The sequence below is a fragment of the Scleropages formosus genome, chromosome 13, assembly GCF_900964775.1.
Source record: "Scleropages formosus chromosome 13, fSclFor1.1, whole genome shotgun sequence".
NCBI classification, from domain to species: domain Eukaryota; kingdom Metazoa; phylum Chordata; class Actinopteri; order Osteoglossiformes; family Osteoglossidae; genus Scleropages; species Scleropages formosus.
Genome location: NC_041818.1, coordinates 24,808,120 through 24,831,299, shown reverse-complemented (window position 1 = coordinate 24,831,299; position 23,180 = coordinate 24,808,120). Strand labels below are relative to the sequence as shown.

At 42.2% G+C, this 23,180-nt stretch overlaps 1 protein-coding gene across 1 annotated transcript in view; it reads left to right on the top strand.

Annotated features, from left to right (window-relative positions):
• The window catches only part of kdrl (kinase insert domain receptor like), a 47,256-nt gene that overhangs the window by 7,231 nt on the left and 16,845 nt on the right, over positions 1-23,180 (top strand). The window contains exons 2-16 of the mRNA XM_018733672.2: positions 1,162-1,258; positions 2,507-2,712; positions 4,989-5,116; positions 8,055-8,214; positions 9,148-9,278; positions 9,579-9,747; positions 10,133-10,253; positions 10,545-10,714; positions 12,698-12,854; positions 16,569-16,701; positions 19,649-19,757; positions 20,810-21,097; positions 21,771-21,917; positions 22,538-22,666; positions 22,862-22,968. Coding sequence (XP_018589188.1) covers positions 1,162-1,258; positions 2,507-2,712; positions 4,989-5,116; positions 8,055-8,214; positions 9,148-9,278; positions 9,579-9,747; positions 10,133-10,253; positions 10,545-10,714; positions 12,698-12,854; positions 16,569-16,701; positions 19,649-19,757; positions 20,810-21,097; positions 21,771-21,917; positions 22,538-22,666; positions 22,862-22,968 — 2,252 coding nt within the window. The remainder of the gene's footprint in view (positions 1-1,161; positions 1,259-2,506; positions 2,713-4,988; positions 5,117-8,054; positions 8,215-9,147; positions 9,279-9,578; positions 9,748-10,132; positions 10,254-10,544; positions 10,715-12,697; positions 12,855-16,568; positions 16,702-19,648; positions 19,758-20,809; positions 21,098-21,770; positions 21,918-22,537; positions 22,667-22,861; positions 22,969-23,180) is intronic.

The following is a 23,180-nucleotide window of genomic DNA, read 5'->3' as shown; positions in this document are numbered from 1 at the left end:
GGGTTCTGATTTCGCTGTGTTGGTGTCGAACCCAACGAGGATTGTGGATGCCGGCTGGCAGGCTGGCCTGCTCTCCTGGCAATGTTAGATGGCAAAAAATGATTCTGTAACACATTGAGAGGAAGTGGATGAAAAGTGCAAATACTGGTGTGGGGAGTTCAGCTGTTCAGGCATCCTTTGTGCATTTGGGCCCTGTGTAGGAGCTTGTGTGTGTGTGTGTGTGTGTGTGTGTGTGTGTGTGTGTGTGTGTGTGTGTGTGTGTGTGTTTTACAGAGGCAAGGGACAAGCATGTGTGGAGAGCAACCACACCACTGTTGCACAACACAGTTCGTTGCTTTACGTTAAGCACAGTTTTAATGCTTTTTCCCAGAAGGCGTTAAAGCTGAAGTTCCAAGCAAGGTGATTAACTCACACAATAAAAGTGTCCGAGCAGCTGGGGGATCTCGCTCAAAAGAAGGAAATCTCTCATGCCACAACTGTTACACTTCATGGACAAATAGACGGATGGACCTTTCCTGCGTCCAGCTCTGGTCAATACGATCTTTCAACAGTTCTGACTGGCTAGAGACACAGCTCAGTCGTCTTATACTGTATCACATTTTCCCCTTTTCCCCAGTTTAATAATAACTTAGAGAAGTCAAAGATCAGTAGCAAATAAGGGGCAAATAAAACTGAACAAGAATCAAGGTGGGAGGGGATTCTGGGAATGGCACTGGGTAGATGTTTTCAGCACATTTACATGTTTACATATCAGCAAGAATTACTTGCTGAGCTCAGGAAGATGTAGAACTTCAGTATTAAGGTGCATGCTTATGAGTTTGATTCAGTTTACACCACCACCTGGACAACAACTAATATAGGAGTTAAGAAGCCGTCGGACATCCCAGGAAGGGAGATTATTGCTGTGCCCTTGAGCAAGATATGTAACTTTACTTGCATACTATAGATATGTTACCATACTTAATGAGCACAGGATTGCGTATCCCTGAGGGGTCTTTCAGTAAACAGGATAACCTGTTTAGGTGGTCATACATGTTTATAACAGTCAGGACTGCGTGATGACCTTCACTGGAGCCAGATGCTAGTGAGGGATGTTTGTGAGTGCAGCACAGAACTGGTTCCTCCACCACTCTGATGACCTGTTCTGTTGTTACTCTACAGGGCTGATGGATGTGGTCTGGCTGCCCCCTCCACAGCTGCTTCCTGCTAGTGACACACACCTGCTTCACGCTGGGGACTCACTCAACCTTACCTGCAGGTACTGGCCCCCTCATCTTTGCCTACATGCTTTCTTTAATGTTTGAGTCTTCTGAGTTTTCTTCTTTTTTATGTAGGCCCCCTCACACATATAGATCAACCTCCAAGTTAGTCCCATACACACAGCATGCCTGTCAGATTTCTCATCAGGAAATGTATTGTTCTGGCGCTTTTTTTATCGCTGCTTCTCTACTCACAGTTACAGGAGCAACATGTAGTTCTACTATTCACATTACTCAATTGAATGATTTCCCCAATTTATGTTTTTTTCTCTCAGTGACCCCTATCTAAAAAAATCTAATCATCATAGCATTTTCCTTCACTGCCCACATAACTTCATACAAAAATGGTTCACTGTTTAACTTGGAACACAATGATAAAACACATCAGGTTTACAGTTTTGTACCAGCCAGGAGGTATTTACTAGAGAAATGTGCCAGGTGCCAGCAATCTCTGGATTCTGTCAAAGTTGTAATATAAGCAGTACCCCACCCACCATAATCTTTTCCATGGCTTATTGTAATACAGTGCTCTGGATCCAGCAGCTTGTTAGAAATACCGGTAGCGCAGACTTTAAGGAGCTTTATGTGGATCTGTAATATTGCACGTTCAAATGTCACAGAAGGAGCCCCTAATTATATGCTTTTAAAGACACATTAAAAATATTAATTAATAAGTATCTAACACAGATCTACCGTGTTCCCATCTACCAGAATGACACAAGTTTTTAACACTGCCGATTTTGCACGTTTGTAGTCACCACCTTCAGCTGGAAGACACACAGCTTGCAGTCGTTTATATCTTATCAGCATGTAGTGGTAAAATACACACGCATGCACACACTGGCTGAAGCTGCTTGTCCTGAGCGGGGTCACAGTGAGCCTGAGCCTAGCCCAGCAACATAGGGCGCAGGGCTGGAGGGGACACACCCAGGACACCCAGGGGACACCAGTCTGTCACAAGACACCCAAAGCAGGACTCAAACCCCAGACCCACCAAAGAGTAGGACCTGGCCAAGCACACCCCCCGTGGTAAAATATATAAAGTTAAATCAATGTATTTCTATAAAACATCTTTATAAGAAAATATAGCTATGTACTTGGGGCTACAATCTGATTTTAACATATAAAGAGCAACCCAAACAAAAAAGTCACATATAACAATTGTCTTATTAGGATGAATGTGTCTGTATGTCTTTCTTGGGGGCAAGGGACAATCACCCTTGCTGTGATTTGACATTGTACCACAGAGGTGGGGCCCAGCTGGAGTGGAGTCTGCCCAGACAGGACTTGCCCTTGGAGAGGATATGGATGGTAGACTGCGGTCAAGGTGTTCACGGGTACTGCAGCCGACTGATTGTCTATAACATGACACACAGAGACACAGGTCGCTACTCCTGCAGCTACACCCATCATAGCCTGCTTGAGGACTGCTCTACCTACGTCTTTGTCAAAGGTGAGGAATGGACTGGTGCAATATGTTTACCGAGGCACTCACATTATCAGTGAGTGCCTGTCCAAGTTTCTTAATGTCTATCCTTATTTAGTGTTTTTAAACCCAAGACAACACATCCACAAAATTTTGGAGACTAAATCAGTGGCTGTTTTTCGTCTAACCAGATCTTTTCTCCAGAGTCCTTAATTGAACAAATTCCTGGTAAATTTAAAAGTATGTCAAAATGCAGCTTCATCCCAGAAGAGCAAAAAGGGTGCCAGGAAAGTGGGTGCAGTATTTCTCGAAAGACCCCATAGGGTGTAGTCTGGCATCGTTGTGGGTGATATCTGACCTGGTACTCTGGTCGCTCAAGAAAAAAGGGAAAAAGAGAACAAAGGAAGGGAAAATGGGGAAAGAAAGAATGACTCAGTCCTGCACCTCATTTAACTCACTGATAGAGCCACAAAAGAGTGAGTCTGGCTGGCCACTGCTCTATAATCATCTGGACCAGAGGCCTGGTACATGGTGGAGCAACATTGGGCAAGCGAGAGGTTTGGGGTTGCCAGGCTGTTACCCACATCTGCCCAGAGCCATTCTGCAGGACAATGGAAGGAGAATGGGGTTGTATCGGAAACCCTGGTCACTGCCTATGATTTCCTGTTTGAGCTCCCGTTCTTCAGATGTCCTGCGGGGAAGCAGAAAGATGGGCTCTTGACATGCCAGTGTTTACAGTCACCTTTTGATGACACAGTATCTTTTCTGCTTTTTCTCCCTCCTTGTTATGTATGGCATGATCTGCAGATGTTCTGCAACAAGCTCAAAGCCAAAGGGGAGGCAGTTAGAGAGATAGGGGAAGAGCTACTGGTGCTTGCTGGGGAAAACACACACATGCCTGTGCACTTCCACATTTTGGCACTGCAGCAGCACCAAGCAGGAAAATAAAGAGTGTGTGAAAGCTTCTATCTTTTCAGTTCAATTCAAACCTTCAAACAGGTTCTTGAGTTCAATGTGTTTCACTCGGTATGCAAGTCCAGTTTGTGTCATTGTTACTCAAAGCTTATTTTTCCTTTGAATATTGTATGATTTCTTGTATATCAGACTGTGCAGATGTATGATGAATATATACTGAATAGTGTCCTTACGGAAGGAAAGTTGCAGAGAAAATGTGTGAAAATGTGGTTCTGCAGTTCTTTCACTTGGGAAAACCTCTATGCATTTAGTTTTCCTGTTTAGCTAGCTAACTAGCACACTATTTCAACAACAGCGCTTTGCTTTGTTTGTTCATGTTGTCATTGCTGTTCATTATATTTTAGTTTTTAGCAATACATCACAGCAAACAAGATTGCTCTTCAAGTTTTCTGCAAAGTTTCTTTTCCATTCAGTTCCATTTAGTTCCATTCCATTCAAAGTGTTTTATTAATTGTATTGATTGTAACACTATTACTTGTATTATTTCTTTTTCCAACAGAAGGTGTGAATAATTTGAGTCATAAGCTTTAAAACCTGTGGCTAGTTAAACAGATATGCTAGAGTCCATCTCCCACTGTTTTAGCTAAAGGCTATATAATATTCATGACTCCCATTTTCTCTGACCAGTCATCTCTGGGGCAGCTGGTAGCACAGTGGTTTCTGTACCTGTCTTTGGACCCCAAGGTTGTAGTTTCAAATCCCCCTCCTAGCTGTAGTACCCTTGAGCAAGGTTGCTCTGTACCTTAAGTTGCTCCTGTGAAATTACCTGGCTCTATAAATGGGTAAGTAAGTGTAGGTAGCTTAACATTGTAAGTTACTTTATAGAAATGCATCAGCTAAACAAGTAAATGTAAACATCATCTTGTAGCCTTGATTCGGTCTGTGCTTTTTCTGGCTTTCAGGCAGCCTAGTAGTTCTGTGTTTAGTTAGAATAAGCATTTCTTTAGCTTACGATGGTCTTTATTTAGGCATGTTTGATATTTTTACTTATGAAGCTCTCTTACAGTTTTATTACATATTGTCCTTATACTGTATAACTGCTGGGCACATGCTATATAGTTTTTTTATTATCATCTCACTGCCACATTCCTTTAGCCTGCATTAGAAGACACTGCTAATGAAAGAGGCTGATAGTTCCAGCACCTTTTCTGAAGGCTTTTTCATCTCTTGTGTTAACTGAGTTCTGGAGTTTGCTACTGGGATTATCACTACAAGGAGCCAGATTTGGTTTGGTCCAGAGGTTACACTGTCCAGTTTCAACCTCAGGTTATGGGTCTGCACAATCCCCACAACAGCATGGTGCTGAGTGGTCACCTTGTCCTCAACAGATGAGCAGCGGCCCTTTGTGGTTCAGCACAAATCGAATCCAGACACTGTGTATGTGTATGAAGAAACCAACAGTACTGTGGTGCCCTGCAGAACCACATCTCCCAACATCAAGGTTTCTCTGGAGGGGGTGAGAAAATATTTCCTGCTTGTCATTATTTTTCTATGTTTCTTTTTTTTAATATGCAGTAATTATTGTGAACTGTGTAGGTCACCTGCAAAAGCAGCATCCAAAGCTTATAATGCCAATTTCTTCATCTCTAGATTGAGGTTACATGGAGCAGTGAGGCATAATACTCAGTATACACACAGACGCACAAACAGATACGCACGTTTACTTCCAACATTTCTTAAAAGTGATTCAGGAGGCCCTCTTTTCCACAGTTCCCAGTCACATGTCCTGTATCTACATCTGTGGTTTACTCTTGCTATATACACTTTGGGCTGCCTGGGAGATGCAGCCCTGCACTTGAAAAAGCCAGGTCTGAGTCCAGCTTTGGCTGTAGTACCCTTGAGTAAGGTACTTATTTTACATTATATAGCCTATATAGTATAGAAATAGGTAAAATGTTGCAAATAACATAATATACAGGTCTAAAATTCACTTTGGATGAAAGTGTTCTAAATGAAAGAATAACTAATACAAGGAAGCTACATTTACTCATTTAGCTGATGCTTGTCTCCAAAGTGACTTACAATGTTAAGCCAGTTACTCATTTATACAGCTAGGTAATTTCACTCAAGCAATTTAGAATAACTATATTGCTCAAGGGTATTATAGCTGGAGTTTAGATTTGAACCTGCAACCTTGGGGTTGAAAGGCAGTTCTAACCACTATGCTACTAGTTACCCCTAAGTTAAATGCCTGCAACTCTACAGAAAACCCCTGCAGAATGGAACCTTGTTAATAACGGTGTTTTTAACATTTCATGGAAATATCATGCAGTGTTTGGAGTTCAGTAAGTGATGACAATTCAAATTGGATTCATGGCAGTCATTTCCTATGTTTTCATGGTCAGGGAAAGTATGGAGATAGTTTACATTTACATTTATTCACTTAGCAGACCCTTTTGTCCAAAGCAACTTACAATGGATACTATGTAGTATTACTAGTCCACACACCTTATTCACCATGGTGACTTACACTGCTAGATACACTACTTATAATGGGTCACTCATCCATACATCAGTAAAACACACTCTCTCTGTGACACTCACACACTATGGGGGAATCTGAACAGCATGTCTTTGGACTGTGGGAGGAAACCCAGACAGACCATGCAAACTCCACACAGGCTGAGGAGGGATCAAACCCACATTCTCTTACGCCACCGAGGTGCCAGGAGACAGTAGCACTACTCGCTGTGCCACTTTCCACCTGCAGTGGATAAAATAAATGTAATTATATCACTCAGTGATGATAAACTTATATACCTTGAATGTCAGCTGTCAAAAGGTTGAAACCAAAGCATCAGGAATTTACACAAGGAAATGGCACTGGATGTGAAATTTGCAATAGTGAACGGAGAGCCACAGTGTCAACCACTCTACCCTTTGGCACCGATCTTGCTGAAACAGGGAGGGATCTTAGAGTACCGTAGGAAACCTGCAGACAGCAAAAGGAGTCTTCCTGTCTGCTCCTCATGGGTACAGGAAGGTGACTAGAGGTGCTCTTCCTATTTAAATAAAAAACTTGGTCTAAATATAAACACCCTGTTCGAGACATCATGTACAGGAACTACATACAAAAGACTGTGTCTAGTTTACAGATAACAACGGGTGCTCAGTGATCCTAGCTTCCAAATATTGGTGTTCATCAAGAAAAACACAATTTCAGCAAATTAAATGCAGTAGAATAGGGTGTTGTGGTTAAGGCATAGCAAGTAAGTCAACTTTATTCCAAGAGGGGCCCTGCTTTTGAACTACAGAAAAGTAGTTTAGCAAAGCTACAAAGAAGACCCAGTTCAGATTCAGCTGTGAAACTCTGTATCTAGATCCATATGTATTTAGATTTATACTATGGTTGTCTAGCTCTCTAAGGGTTATCTTTTTCATTTCTGTTTGACATTATAACATTGCTGTCTTGCATTGGACTCACATCTCATCCAGGGTATACCCCACTTACCCACCACAAAGACCCTACTATGGACAGGCAGTTGATGAAATGGAAAAAATACTTTAACTTTGCTCCCTTTGTTTTATATAAATAGCTCAATCGTTATGCCTTATGTTGTGAAAAGTATCCCCTTGAGTGCCATACTTGAAATACTCCCTTCTCAAGAGTGCACATGGTAGTTCTTTGGCCCACATTACTGCCAAAGGGTCTGTGGCATTTCTGCTTCCTGCTCTGAAAACATGAGTAAAAACAACACAAACGAAAGAATAGTTAAAGAAATGTTCCCTTGCATTTGCCTTTCAGTTTCAGGTCCATTTCAATGCCTACTTCCTTTGCAAACAATTGCCTTCTGTAATTCAGGAAACACACAGTAGAACTGAAATGAAATGTAATCGTGCATGGATTTTTATGAAGAATGATTGGTTTAATTGCGCACGAAAATGGTTTAAGTGAAAGAGTTTTAATCTGACCATTAAAATCTATCATGTTAAAGTATATTCAGAACTCAACCATATGTTGTGATTTTGCTGCTTATTGAGTTTCTGGACCTTCTCACCCCAGCAGTACATATTTCACTTCAATTATATGATATCTGTGTTCTGGGCATTCAGAAGGTACCTTGTCATTATTTGGTTCTAGGAAAGACACAAGGTCAAATTCAGTAGCAGACAAGGTTCTATAGTCAAAATGCCAAGTTGAAAAGGTTAAACAAAACTTCAGTTATCGAGCTTTTCTTAAAATTGATGTTCAAAGCTATTATAGTTGATTTACATCACTATGGTGGATTCTTGTTGGTTTTCTTTTTTAGAGAGGATTGATATCCTGAGAATGGGATTTATGTATGGCATTGCACACATATCTAGTAACTAAATGAGGAGACAGATGGTAGAAAGAAATTGCTGGACATCGTAAAGCATGTGAAGGACTGAAAGGAAATTTATTGTGTTTAAAGGATCCATACATGTCACCGAGCATCCAAGAACAGGCAGTGTGGGATCCGAAAGTGGGCTTCACGATTCCGTACCACCCCTACACCCATTACTTTTTGCTCCGCTGTGTGGTGATGCTCAACAGCCATCGCATTGAGTCACTGTACATCCCCTTCAAGCAACGTGAGTCTCTGCTGCGTTCCTTTGCTTTCTCAGAGTCCTTGGAGTATCAGGAGCTGGTAGCTGGTATTTGTGGCCAGATTTATGGATGACTATGGGAAATACAGGGGGGTGCGGTGGCGCAGTGGGTTGGACCACAGTCTTGCTCTCCGGTGCGTCTGGGGTTCAAGTCCCGCTTGAGGTGCCTTGCGGCGGACTGGCGTCCCGTCCTGGGTGTGTCCCCTTCCCCTCTGGCCTTACGCCCTGTGTTACCGGGTAGGCTCCGGTTCCCTGTGACCCCGTATGGGACAAGCGGTTCTGAAAATGTGTGAGTGTATTGGAAATACGTGGCAAGCCTTCAGATGATAAAATTATAGTGGGACCTGGCACATGTGCATTTTGACACATAGATTGAGCCTCATCAGTTTGTCTCAGGGCAGTCTGAGTGATCAGACTGTACAATATCAGAAATGCATGAAGATTTCTACGATATTCATGATGTGCTACATTGGTCTCATTTGAAAACCCCTCTCATTGTGGGTCTGAACTATTGCCTTTTTCTGCCACTCTGGAGTCTGATATTAATGGAACAGTCCAGTGATACAGGATTGAAAATTCCAAATGTGGTTCTGGGTGAAACTGTTCAGGATAATTATACCTCTGAAGCCATGTGTACAAGACTACAGTATAGAGGAATCAGGAAGAGTAGATTCTTGTTTGTTCTAAAGTGTCAAGAATCAACAGCACACGTGAAGATTTTTTGTTCCAATTTTGCTTCTTAAAGTATCTGACTGGAGGATGAGACTAGAGGCAGAAAATGTTATGGCATAAATCAATCTATAGGATATCAATTGCTTTAAAAATAGTATTGGGACATAAAATTTTTTTTTTTTTCCAGAAAAAGAATGTATTAAATTTTCTATCCCTTGTCACACCCTCTCCCACAACTCATTTCAGCCTCTGTCCTGATGAATGTGCGAGTCCAGCCAGACCGTGTTCAGCTCCTGGTGGGAGAAACACTGGAACTCACTTGCGCTGGGGAGACAAGCTCGAACGGAAGGATTGTCTTCACGTGGGACCTGCCAAAGGTAGTTGTAAACTCTGTTTATGGACTTTCATTTACACATCAGTTATGACCTTACAGCACCAGTGTTTGTTTAGAGTATGTACCATAATACTATAGAAGCTGTGTAAGTCAAGGTTGACACCAAATATATACACAGATACAAAGAGATGCACATAAGAACAGACACACCAGACAGGAAGAAGAGTACATTGCAGACAGGTGAAAAAAATGAATAAAATAGGCACTCTTTTCTCATTGTTTTGGTTTAGGCTCTGCCCCTCCCTTCTTTTCCTATCTAAAATTACTGTCCTTCTCCTTGCAGATCAGTCGGACTCATGAAATAAGGCGACACAGAGACTCTTCGTCCATTGTGCCGGTCATGAAGAACACCCTCATTGTGAGGAACGTAACTGTGGCAGACACGGGCCGTTACTTGTGCATCGCCCAGATCCTTAGCAAAAAGCAAGTAGAGGCTGAGGTGATTGTATATGGTAAGTGTGCATGAGTTTAGAGAATGTGAGGAGATGATGTATCAGCCATTATATTCAATTTTTTGCCCATAACAGCTGTATCTTATTATCTGTACTTTGATAGATTGTATTAATGACAGCTGAGTTGAAATGGCTTTCTTAAAGATAAAATTGGGCACCTCCTGACTTGTTCTTAAACCACTTCTGCATAAAATCTACAGGGATGTACAAAGCAACTCAGTATTTGACCTATTTATTTAGTTGTGCATTTTGTAGAAGGTCAAGCGTACAATGACAGGGAGCCTAATGGGACTTGCCCTGGCAACCTTCATGTTACAAGACTGTCCTCTTGACCACTGAGCAATATTTCTTGTTTGTTAAGGTTCTTTTTATTTTTTCTTGTCAGAGCACCCCTTCCTCAACATTTCACACAAGGGCAGGAGTGTTATCACCGTGCTGGAGGGCGAGAAGAAGCTGACATTTGGGCCCAGAGTTACAGCACTGCCTCAACCTAATAATGTCACATGGTATGGCTACTCATATATTTTATACTGATTGGGCTCCAAAGGGAATAGAGAGGAGTCTCTTAGGATTTTTTAACTTTGCATCTGCAAAGTTTGTGAATTTCAAAAAGACAAAGCACCTTTAACAAACAGATGCTGATTTACTGCAATTTTTTCATAGTGTCAGAAGACAGGAATTGCACAGGGTGTCATCTGTACAGATTTAGAGCGCTGGCATATAGGTCTTCTATAACATGGGCAGAAAGTATCATTTGTGATGTATGTGTTAACCAGACCGTGTGATGCTGTGCTCAGGTATAAGGATGGCGTGGCCATTAGTGGAAACTCCTCCTGCTACGAACTGCCAGGTTTCAGCCTCAACATCAAGGAAGTGAAGCTGATGAACGCAGGAGTGTACACTATTGTCCTGGGCAACACGAAGACAGGGATGTTTCGGAATCTGAGCTACACACTTGTGGTAACAGGTAAACTCCTGATGTGCCTCTGGGATACTTTGCACTGCCTTTTCTTTGCATAAAAATGGATGCTTGCTGAAGCTCAAGGATATGCAGCTTTATGAAAGGTACAGCTACAGTTTTCCTCTTGGTATCCAAACCAGCAGTCATATCATCCAGCTCGTTACACACAAGACCACTACACTGGGCAAACGATCGGTTGCTCTGGTTCATCATTGTGTTTTGTAATGAAAAATGCAAATGTTTATATGTATCTCAAAAAAAAGAATGACTAGGAAGGTGATCAGGATTCGTGGATATTCGGACAAAGTTTTATGCAGCTACTCGTGATGAACATTGGTTCATATGGTGGAAAGAAACTAACTGCACTTAAGAATCACATGTCTGCATCTATGTCTCTTTCTCCTAATATAATGCACACATTGTATTTTCTATGAGGTAAAGCATCTGCTAAATGAATACATGTACTGAGTTTTCCTGCAGAAGCATATAGCTGCTGTTGGGGGAATTTTTCACACGATTTGAATTAATAGACCTGGCAGTGCCCCACAGCTGGGCTCAGTTAACAGCCTCTTGGAAGAGTCTGTGAGAGTACAGGAGGTGTCCTCCCATCAGCATCTTTATGCTCAGGCCCCCTCAGTTTCCACTCCCTTTTGCCTCCTCTTTTGCTTTCAGTCACTCCAGTATAATCTTTCTTCTCCATCTCATGCCTTTGCTCCTATAATCCTTCAGGTCTTTCATTCACTCAATTCTTCCTTCATTTCATTTATATTCCATTTATTTATTTGACTGACACTTTTCTCCAAAGTGACTTCCAATGAACTCTATCTAGCATTGTCAACCCACACACCTTATTCACCAAGGTGACTTAACACTGCTAGATACACTACTTACGATGGGTCACTCATCCATACATCAGTGGAACACACTCTCTCTGTCACTCACACATTATGGGTGAACCTGAACAGCGTGTCTTTCGATTGTGGGAGGAAACCAGAGCATGCAGCGGAACATACTCATGTAGACACGGAGAGAACATGCAAACTCCACACACACTGAGCAGCGATCAAACTCATGTTCTCTCACACCACCCAGGCACTGTAAGAGAGCATCACTGCTCGCTGTGCCACCGTGCCACCCGTTTCTCATCACACCTTTCTTCTTTATTGCGTTCTCATTTCATCTTTATAGCTCAAGTGTTGGTATCTCTTCATATATGACACAGTATGTGGGCTAAGATCTGACTTCTGCAAAATTTAGAGTTGTACAAGACTCGTTGAAAATTGACTGTAAATGCAATCTGGATGCAGCAAGCATGCTGAAAGCACTTGAGTAACTAAGTATGCAAGAAGAAATGAAAAGGAAAATGTCTTTATCAATCCAATATGGATTAAGTCCAAAAGCTTTGTACTTAGTGAGGGTTGGCTTTGGACAAGAGGAAAGCAAGACCTCCAAAGGAGGCAGAGCAGAACCACAGACAATAAACAGTCTTTCTCAACATTGGGCTGACCTCCCAAAAAAGCAGTTCCACTCTGGCCTTAAGCTCCTTCTGTAATTTTTCCTAGAAATAGTTTTCAATCCTAGATAGTTGCCCCCGACTGCCTACCACTACTACAAGAACTGCACAACTTCTTTGTTTCCCAGCTTCTCTTCACTTTAATTGGACTGACAGTTAGAATTTGAGGACCAAAACAATGGAGGAAGAGATCAGCAGCTTCTGGAAACAATTAAGAAAGAATCTGAGACATAGTTCATCAAGCATTTGAAACTGCCTCATGTACTCCACTCTGTGTATTTTTGTGAACTTCTGTGAAGTGGGATCTTACAGGGGCAAACAGCAATTCCAAACCAAGGTGGATTGTTGGTGCTTAAACCAACAACACTAATTCTCAAGGGATCACCCTTTATTGCATTATAATTTTGTATTAGTTGGGTCACTATGTCATTTTATTATATGTGCATTATGTGTGTTTCATCTTTTTTCCGTTCCAGTAAAGCCTGTGATCTCTGAAGAGGAAGTAGCAACCACAACCTTGCAGCCACGCTTCCTTGGCCAGGAATATCTTCTCACATGCACTGCTTTTGGCATCCCAGCACCAAACATCACCTGGGAGTGGCAGCCCTGCAACCCAAACCTCAATCTCTCACAGTAAGCCTTCCCCAAGGGCATACCTGAAAGGAAGGAGGTGGATTCAATTGTCAGCTCTATTCCCTAGTAGTCGCCTCTTGCCAAAGGTCAGGACATCAGACTAATTCTTTAAATCTGTTAGTCCCTATGGAAGAAGTAACCATACTGTTTGGTTCTAGTACTATTATGGTCCATTTACTTTCTTTACTGGTCCTGCACTCCACAGCTCATGTTGGACAAATACACATTGCTTTACTTTGTGCTGTTTTGTCAAAATTAAACCACCTGTTGGCCATTTTAGAAACTGCTGGTGTATTTCTGAGTTTTCAAAGGACCACACTGTTCACTATGAGTGCTGCCAGTCTAGTGCCTAGTCTCTACACAGTCCTTATTGCTGGCAACTGCCAATCTACCCTCCCACCCCACCTCTAAAAATAACTGGAACTTTTGTAATGAGGCCAGAAATAGCCTTTCTTTTCCCAACCTTGCCAGGGTTTCCCATCAAGAGATGAATTTGCACATAAACATGAGTTACTAGAGCTGCAGGATCCAAATGAGACAAACTTGTTGACAGCAGTCAGTTGACTGTTTCATTCATGTATTGACACTTTTACACTTTCCTTGTTTATGCAAAGGAATATTTTATATAAACAATTCTGCTCAGGCACAACAAAGGGCTATTCTGGTAGTGCCTTGGTCTAAGTCTTTAACCACCATGCTGTTACAGAGCCCTTTTCTTAATTGAAAGAAGACAAAGGGTGGGGGGTCTTCTTCATTGTGCTGGCTCAGGTCACAAAGACCTCCTGTTCAGTGCTGATTTGTTCAAAAATTTGCAAAGACACACACACAAGGCCATATTAGGTTGTTGTCAGGCCAAACCTGTTTCTCTTTATTTTTAAACAAATTTAGAGTGGTCAAATGTCATTAGTTTGCAGAGTGAAGCCACACCCACTTCACAGACTATATGAGCAGATAACAGGCAGGAAGTGACCCATCTCAAAATGCCCATCAAAGTAATGAAACCTCTAAGTGATCTTCCACAGCAGTTAATCTTTCCTGAGCCAAGCAGAGATAGTATCTCCTCCTACACCAATGACCACCACCACAGGGTTTTTCTTAACTCTAGCTTTAATTTCAGCTCTCATAGACTTAGTAAGCTTTTGTAAAGAAGACTATGAAACAATGGGGGTGCGGTGGCGCAGTGGGTTGGCCCACAGTCCTGCTCTCCGGTGGGTCTGGGGTTTGAGTCCCACTTGGGGTGCCTTGCGATGGACTGGCGTCCCGTCCTGGGTGTGTCCCCTCCCCCTCTGGCCTTACGCCCTGTGTTACCGGGTAGGCTCCGGCTCCCCGCGACCCTGTATGGGACAAGTGGCTCTGAAAATGTGTGTGTATGACTATGAAACAGTCAGTCTATCCAGTGAATCACTGCATAAGTGCTGAGATTGCACCCTGGGTCATTAGTGGAAAAATTTAAACAGAAATGGGTTTTTAGGGTGAACAATAAAGACCCTTGTTACTCCTAATTGTGTTTTTTCTCAGGTGGCAAGTCTCATGGGTGTTTATGTTCATTATCGCTAATGATTCATTAAAGGGTCAGTGATGGACAGAGTTATGCCAGATGCAAGAGCAAAGATTTCAGTACTACTAAAACATTGATAATCAGGACTGGCATTGCACTTCCTGCCTGTAAACAGAACTATTGAAAGACACTGTCTATGAAGCACTAATGAAGTAGAAGCATTCAGTCAGATAAATAGTCATTGGTCTATGAGAAAATGCAATGGCTAAGTTTCTTTCATATGGCATAGACTTCTTACAAGAACATGCCACTAGAAAATGGTCCGTTGACACAATGAGGTCAGTATGAAAGTAAATCTCAGTTTTCCTGTAGAGATCACAATTCATGTGCAATGGGGCTATTGAATTATTAGTGTTGGGTACAATCCCTCTTTGACCTCATGGGGCATGCAGATGGGCCTTGCACACAACAGAGACACCCAGCTTGTCGTCCTATCAGACTATGCATGACAGGACATTTCCTGACTGCATATGCAGGCACCAAGCACTGCTAAAACCCTGTACAGGCAGTCCCCAGGTTACGAGTGTCCGACTTATGTACAACCCATAGTTACGAACCACCCCCCCCGTAAAGCCTATTACATTAAAAATTTGAGTTTCATGTAGGGGGCGCGGTGGCGCAGTGGGTTGGACCGGGTCCTGCTCTCCGGTGGGTCTGGGGTTCAAGTCCTGCTTGGGGTGCCTTGCGGCGGACTGGCGTCCTGTCCTGGGTGTGTCCCCTCCCCCTCCGGCCTTACGCCCTGTGTTGCCGGGTAGGCTCTGGTTCCCTGCGACCCCGTTTGGGACAAGCGGTTCCGGAAATGTATGTATGTGTGTGTGTGTGTGTGTGTCTGTGTGTGAGTTGCATGCAATGGTTCATAATAATAAACGCATGTTACTCTGCGTGCATCAAAACATTGTGCGTCTACAGTGGTTCATCAGCTCATGGGTGCGTGAGCCCAAGGTAGGACAAGGACTTTCTTTTTTTCAGTCAGACCATGTTGTTGTTAACAGTGTCTCATGTGTTACCGTATTTGGCTTTAATTTTTTAATTTTTTTCCCTCATAACCATTGCACCAAAATGTAAATGTGGTAGAAGTGATGGTGATGCATCAAAGAAAAGGAAAACGATCAGGATTGAAACGAAAGTGGAAATAATAAAGCTATCAGAAAAACGTGAAACACCAACAAACACTGGAAAAGCGTTAGGCTACAGTTTGTCAACAATAGGGACAATTTTAAAGGATAAAGTGAAAATAATGGTTAATTTAAAAGGCTGTGTCCCAATGTGTGTGTGTCTCTCTCTCTCTATTATAAATACTGTAGTAAAATTTATTATCTCTTTCTATGTCTCACTCTATTATAAATACTGTAGTTACATTTATTATTATATTATTATTATTACTGTATTTCTATGTTAAAGATATTTTAGTGTATCTGGAAGTGTTTGTTTAATGTTTTTATGCATAGAAAGGTACACAATATACTAGATACTAAGACAAACATTTGACTAACTGATGTTAAACATGAACCGTACCTAACTGTTCCTACTTAAAGACAGACTGAGGAATGGAACTCGTTCATAGTCCGGGGACTGCCTGCATTTCTTATCTCACACACAGACAGAAGGGTCACTTCTTATACCTATGTCAGACTATTTTCATTTACATAGATGTCACTTCCCAGAACAGACTTGCTCACATCCCATTTTTTCAAATTTATTAGCAACATTCTGTGACCTAAGCAAGATCATTTCCCAGCCTAGCTTCCGCCATCGTCTAAGAGGAAGCCACCACTTTTTTACTCATAGAGGAAAACTGTAGGTCCTGATCCAGCTTTGGAGATCTTTGAATTGTGATTGCCATTGGCATTTCCTTCACTGATGTGCTGTGCAATGCATCTTTCGAAGCAGAACATTTCCTGTCTGTAAAACTCCGGTTGAACCAGGGAGACATAGAACAACGAAGGAAACTGGAGAAAGCCGGAAAGATTACTCTCCTGCTCATGTCAGCCTGTGTGAATGTTTCCTTGTCTTCTCTTCTCTATATTGTTTTGTGTTAGCGCTCCATTAAACCTTTACTGGGTGATAGTGCTGGTTGCATTCTGGATATTAAAATACCATAGTGTCTGTCTTGTGATCTTTCACAAATGGTGCATGCTCTTCTTCGCTATATCCAGGTGTGACTTGACTGGTGAGATCCAACAAGTAAAGCCAGAGAAGGCCGAGGAGTATGAAGCCATTCCCAGCCGTTCACACAACAGGATCACAGACATCACAACTGAGACTGTGCTGATGAATGGAAAAAACAAAGCAAGTATCTGTCCACCGCCTTTTCCTTTTTGACTCACTGCCCTTGTTTCTTAATGTTTACAACTCACCAAGGAAATACGCAATTTCTCACATTGTGGACAATGAACAGAAATTTTTTGGCAGACAATAGGAGTTAGAAATGTATTTCCTGCTTCAGTATTTATTTTTATGATTTAGCTACTTTGCAGGACACTTAACCCAGAGTGGCTTCTACACAGGGTGAGTAACATGGTGGTTAAGGAACCAGATTTGATAGTATAACCGAAAGCAAGGGGCTTGTGTTTTAAAAAGACAAACACACACACTTACAAGTGAGTCAGTATCTGTGTTACATTACTAGGTGTTATTATCTGGTTCGTCTGATATGCAGTGTTTTTCTTATTTTAAATGTTGCCGAGTGATAATTTATAGCTTTAAAAGAACAGGCTCAAATTTGTGAGAATTTGGTGGTGCAGAAATAGTCATTCCTAAGGAAGTTCTGTGGCACACTGTGTTGTGTGGTGGTAGAAGGGCAGGAAGGCACCACAGGCTGCCCCCCAACAGAACCCAAGAGCCAGTAAATTCAACATCTGCTCAGGAGCCTTGCTGCACAGTGTTTATTTGGATGGAGACAGATGGAGAGAGAGAAGTTGAGTGATTCATAAAAAACAATATGAAGTCCCCAAAAATTCCTGACAAACCAGACATGCCTGTTGCTTTTTCATTTTTTTAAACCTCTTATTAATTTTACTTAGCTGTAGAGGCAGCTGAAGTATGGTCAGACTTCACGTAATCCACATATTTCCAACTCTTTGAGGAAACGTTTGATGCGTTGTCAGCAAAATGCACTTATCTGAAAAATGAGCTCACAGCAGTAAGGTTCTGCCAGTGTGAGTTGCTTTTTTTAAGAGTTTCTTTTTAAGTTTGTTTTTTACACCACATATTATAACAATCACCACATAATTGACAACACTCCCGAATTACCAAGACTTTGAAAGTTTATTGCATCAAATTCAAGACTTGCTATTCTGGGTATGATGATGGGTATTTTCAGATTGTTGTTGTTACTTTAGAAGTATAGTTTAGTATATTTATATAGTTTCCACTATACATATAGACATAAATATGGACTATAACTATGTTGTGAGAGTTTGAGCATTAATCAGCCATCGTCATATAACAGTATAATTTGTTCCTTGATTTTCTTCCCCTTTGTTTAAAATGTCTTTCCATGACAGGTCATTTGGTTGTGCTGTAGTTGCTTTTTACCAGCCTGCTTTTCACTCTTCACTGTCACTTTGTCTTGACCTAACTTTGGACCTCCCAACACTCTGTAGTCATGGTTACATTTGCAAAGTGAAGAAACAATTGCTCTTGCTGTTCAAGTGTCTCCCATGAGAGTGTTACCAGAAACGTTTTGGCTTACCAGAACCAGGACATTCCATGAAGCCATCCACCGGGCATGGCCAGCACTCTAAAATGGAAAATCAACCGGGGCAAGCATCCGATGTAACTAACCACCACACAGGAAGCTAATGACAACCAGCCACTGTTACAACACACAGTATTACCCAGAAAAAAATACAGGAAGAGAATGAAAGCACACAAGGACCCAGAATAAAGATTTATGAATGTGTTTCTCTCTTGTGCAGAAGTTTTCAAATCAATCCAGTGCAATCCATAGGCTTTCTGTCCCTTATTAACTTGACACAGGTTTCAGCAAAGAAAAAGAACCGGTAAATACTTGGCACTTTCTCATACTGATAAAAATGTGTTGTGTCAAAGAATTGGGCTTTATTTTTAAAATCTGAAATTCTCTTTGTCACCACACATGAATCACTCTGTCCTATGAGCTTGTCTGAAGTTTTATGAGCTGCAATGGCTGTTTAGTTGGAGGGAGGGAACATGTAATTGTAACTGGAAACACAGACTCTTGGCTGTGATTTTCTAAGGGCTGCCCCTTAAATCAAGCCTAAACTTAATTCTAAAAGTGCATATGGCATGTGGGGCTGGAATTCTGCAATCATGCTGCAAAGAGCTTAACAAATACGTTCTTATTAAACACATACATAAGTTGCTTTGCATGAGAGAACCACCTAAACAAAAAAATGTCAAAATAGGCAGGGGTTGCACTCTTATATTCTGACCATTTCTAAACATGGCTGTCCTGGTGTGAATCCTTGGTTGTAAGTGAGCATGATGGTATAATCTTGGGTCAGCAAACTCCACAAGCTTGAATAGAACTGTAACGTGAATGAAACCAGCAGACAGGAATGAAACTGGAAAATAAAGGCGGTCAGCTGGAAGAAGGCTTGCCCAGGAGAGTGGCTCTGTTTTCCGGTCAGGTGGTTAGAGGTGGATAATGATGTCTTCGCCTGCCAAATTCAGACACTACGGTGTGCCTCCAATTTGGAATAGGACCACCTGACAGATGAAGGAACATATGAGTCATCATTTCTGTTGCTCACAAAACTGCTGTAAAATCGCAGAAATTTTTGTCTATATTTCCTTCCATACATGAATTGCTTGGATTTTAGCACTACAAACAAGACAAACAAAAAATGACAAGAAAAATCACATACTGCCACATATAAAACTGTTTCAGCTATCAGCAAAATGTCCTTCAGCCATGTGTAGCATGGCAGTAGCTAATTGAGTAATTAGAATTGCCCCGTAAGACATGGCAGGTGCCAGTCATTCTTGTTGGTTGTTGCTTGAAGGTATCTGTGGTTTTAGTCAACATGCTCTTTCCTTGGTGAGATGTGCAAAGACATTGTTCATAAGAAGTTCTCCAATTTGAAAAGAGGTTGCATTTTCAGAGCGTGAAAAGACTCGGCTGTGGTTTATGAGGCAGGAAAGTCATACCCTAAGTAATGATGGGACACATGACTGCAGGTTTAGCCTTTATTTGAGCTTTTGGGTTTGTGTGGTGCATTTGACATCAGTGGTTTCCTCTTTTTTCATGCAGACGATTAGCACATTAGTCATGGCAGCAGCCAAGGTATCTGGAGAATACACCTGTCGTGCCACAAATGAGTTTGGCTCAAAGGCTTGGAGAACAAGGTTCTATGTAGATGGTAAGTTCTCAAGACCCTGACACTGATCTAGAATCGGGAAAATGGGGCTTGTATTTTGTCAGTCGCACTATGATATATGGCTTCAGCTTCCTTAATATGACCTCCACTCACACAGTGAAAGACAGACCCCAAAACCAGGAATGCACAGATTGTGCAAGAAAGAGTCCAGCGGGGGGCAATAATTGAAACCATCTTTGTCCATTGCCGGCAGACTTTAAGACTTATAGACTGGGACTGAAGAGCCATATGGCACTCTTTAATGGCAGGCTGTGATGAGCAAGGCAGATTGTTTTAGCTTTGTTCCAAGAGGCTGCTGCTATGAGAGAGTTTTTGGTAAGCATCTCAGCAGCTCCGTATTTGGAAATGCAAAGCAAAAATAGATCAGCTCCAGTTATGTCTAGTACTGACAATATCATTTCAAACCTCTAAGGGGATGTGTGTCCTGTGAAGCTGAAGTGGGGCAAGCATTTGGAAGCGCCCCACCATGGTAAAATCCAGGAAGGGGCAATGGTAGCAAAGGAGGGAAGGGTGAGGGCTGGGGAGTATAAGCAATGGCCTGCCCTGGAGGTGGAGGTGACGGGGAGGAATTCTGACAATAATTCTGAGGCCAGAATTGGAATTGTGATAACAGCTGTGTTCTCTTACCGAGTGTAGACTTGCTTTCCGGGATTCTGAATAAACAATCAGACTTTCTCAACCCTCCACCCCCCATAAAAGCATGTCTCAGCCTGGTTCCCATTCTGTTATAACATGTTGGCCATCATCTTTGCCATCCACTGACAACATGCTTCTAATTTACAGAGAAGAAACAGGAAATAGCAACTTAATTATAATTTCACATTCTTGCCGTTATTGTAAGGATACTTGATGTTCTGTACGACAGGTCAGCTTTAGTCAGTGGCTTTTCTGATGTCAGCTTTTGCAGTAGCATAAGCATAACATGTCAGACCTCTTTGGAAGACTGAGTAAATTTTAAATTGGCTCTAAAAAGATTTCAAACACAAGCGTTAACAGTACCAAACACATTTTTATTCTGTTAACATGCCCATCAGACCACAGAGAAGCCTTTGAAATCCCACCACAGCGAGCAATAGAGGGGGACAGCATCACCTTGGTGTGTCGAGCCACGAGGTACCTGTACACGGACCTACACTGGTTTGACCCACAGAACCAAACCGTCCCAGACAGCAACACCACGCTACAGGTCGGCTTGTTTTCCATCTTCCTGACACTAGCCCTGGGGAACGTGTCCCAGGGTGACGCATTGGGCTACGAATGCCGGGCGCTCAACAGCCACACTAACAAGATGGTTCACAGGACTCCGGACCTCAGTATAGAGGGTGAGTGAAAGAAATAACATGGGGAAATAGGGGATGATGCAAAATTGCAGATAGCTGCGCATCCATCATTACCTTCACTACATCTGGCTGCCAGAGGTTTCTGAAAAGGCAAGGGTTCATGACAGAATAATTCACTTAACTGGGACTGTGAAACCCTTACTGTTCAGTTCTGAAGGGGGCAGATGGTAGTGTAGTGGTTATAGCTACTGCCTCTGGACCCAAAGGTTGCAGGTTAGAATCTGACCTCTAGCTGTAACTTTGCCTTGAGTAAGGTACCCTGAGTTGCTCCAGTAAAATTAACCAGCTGTATAAATGGGTAGATAACTAAGTAGCTTAACATTGTAAGTCACTTTGGAGAAAAGCATCGGTGAAATGGATACATGTAAAGGGTGTCTTAGTAGGGGAAAAAACGCACAAAGTGTTTCTTTTTTCTCAGTATTTGTGTTATTGTCGTGTTTGTGTACTTCCTGTTGCTGGAAATGTCCCTGATGTGGCCTATGACATGCATCCAGGAAATATGTAAGACTGATGTAAAAATACTTAAAACTGGAATCATTTGCAAAACATCATACTTTTAATTCTCTCCTCAGAATTGTCCTAGACAGATGACTAACCCTAAAACTATGAACAGTGTAATAAGGGCTTTCTTTTGTGCCTGTTTCCTGCCATACAGCCAGGAGAGGTCCCTGGTTACAGCAGAACCTGACAGATCAGAGTGTCAATAGCAGCAGCACGCTGACCTTGGTATGTGATGCCCTTGGCAGCCCAAGACCCACCATCACATGGTCCAAGGATGGGATTCATGTCCAGGAAGGACCAGGTAAACAAGGCTAAACGCTGTAGGTCTTGTTAAGCGTTTGACATGAAAACAAATTCACATTATTTAAATAGTATGGCTGTTAAGCTGATAATTCAGTCCAAAACAATCTACTGTTTTACTCATTTGTGCAGTAAGATGACTATACTCAAGGGCACAGCAGCAAAATTCCAAGTCTTGGTTACTAGTAAAGATGCTTTAGCCACTATACCAGGTGCTGCTCTTCATGAAGATCTCTGCAGATTAATCTCCCATATTTAAGCTACCAGCTGAATGGTAAAAGAATATGTACTGCAAATGGAGTCGGCCTGAAGGAAAAGGACAGTTTGACCAAAGCAATTTCATTGGAATACTGCTGCAAAGGGTTCTGGAATGAGAGATTCCTCACTTCAGAATGGATCAGTCGTATTATGAATCAATAGCAGATGCATGCACTGGCAGTGTTGCTGTGGCGAGGAATCTGTGCTCAGGAGGCTGAAGCCTTAGAGAGACTTGGCTGGTGTTTCTGGCCAAACCTGAAGTGCACATGTGGCCCATGTGTGACCCATAGTCATTAGAGTTATTGATATCAGTATTGAAGTCACCCTTTGCCTTGTTTCTCTCTTCCGCCACTCCAATCTCAGGGATTACCCTGATGGAGGATGGTAGGCTCACCATTGAGAGGGTGAAGAAGGATGACGAGGGGTTGTATGAGTGCCTGGCCAGCAATGGCATGGGGTCAGTGAGGACTGCAGCATTCATTACTGTATTGGGTGAGTTCCAATAGTATCCTCATGACCTCTGACCTATGACCTCCAGCCCCAAGCATCAAAATATATTACAGCAGCTCAATTAATCCTTTGCATTCAATATTTAATGAAAATTCTGTCAATCTCCTGAATATTGTATATTGTAAAAGTTATATGAAGTACAGCCATTTTCCTGACTAATGCAGCGCTGCTCTCCAGGTGAGGATACAAAGCCCAATATGGAGGTGATCATCTTAGTTTGTACTGGAGCCGCAGCTAGCCTCCTCTGGCTGATGCTTGTCCTCATCATTCGGAAGATGAGGAAGGTAAGAGCTCCCTCTGGCCCCACTTTTCACCACTGCCAAGCCTTCCCAGAGGAAGACTACTTGTGAAGTCAACCCAGCACGTTCCAGAGCTGTTCTGGTCCTGGGGATGTTCTCTGTTCATCAGAGTTTCAAATGTAATGGGCTTTGTCGAAGCTGTAGACAGAATTATGACCATGATTTGGCATGTCTTGACATATTCTGAATTCTTTTGG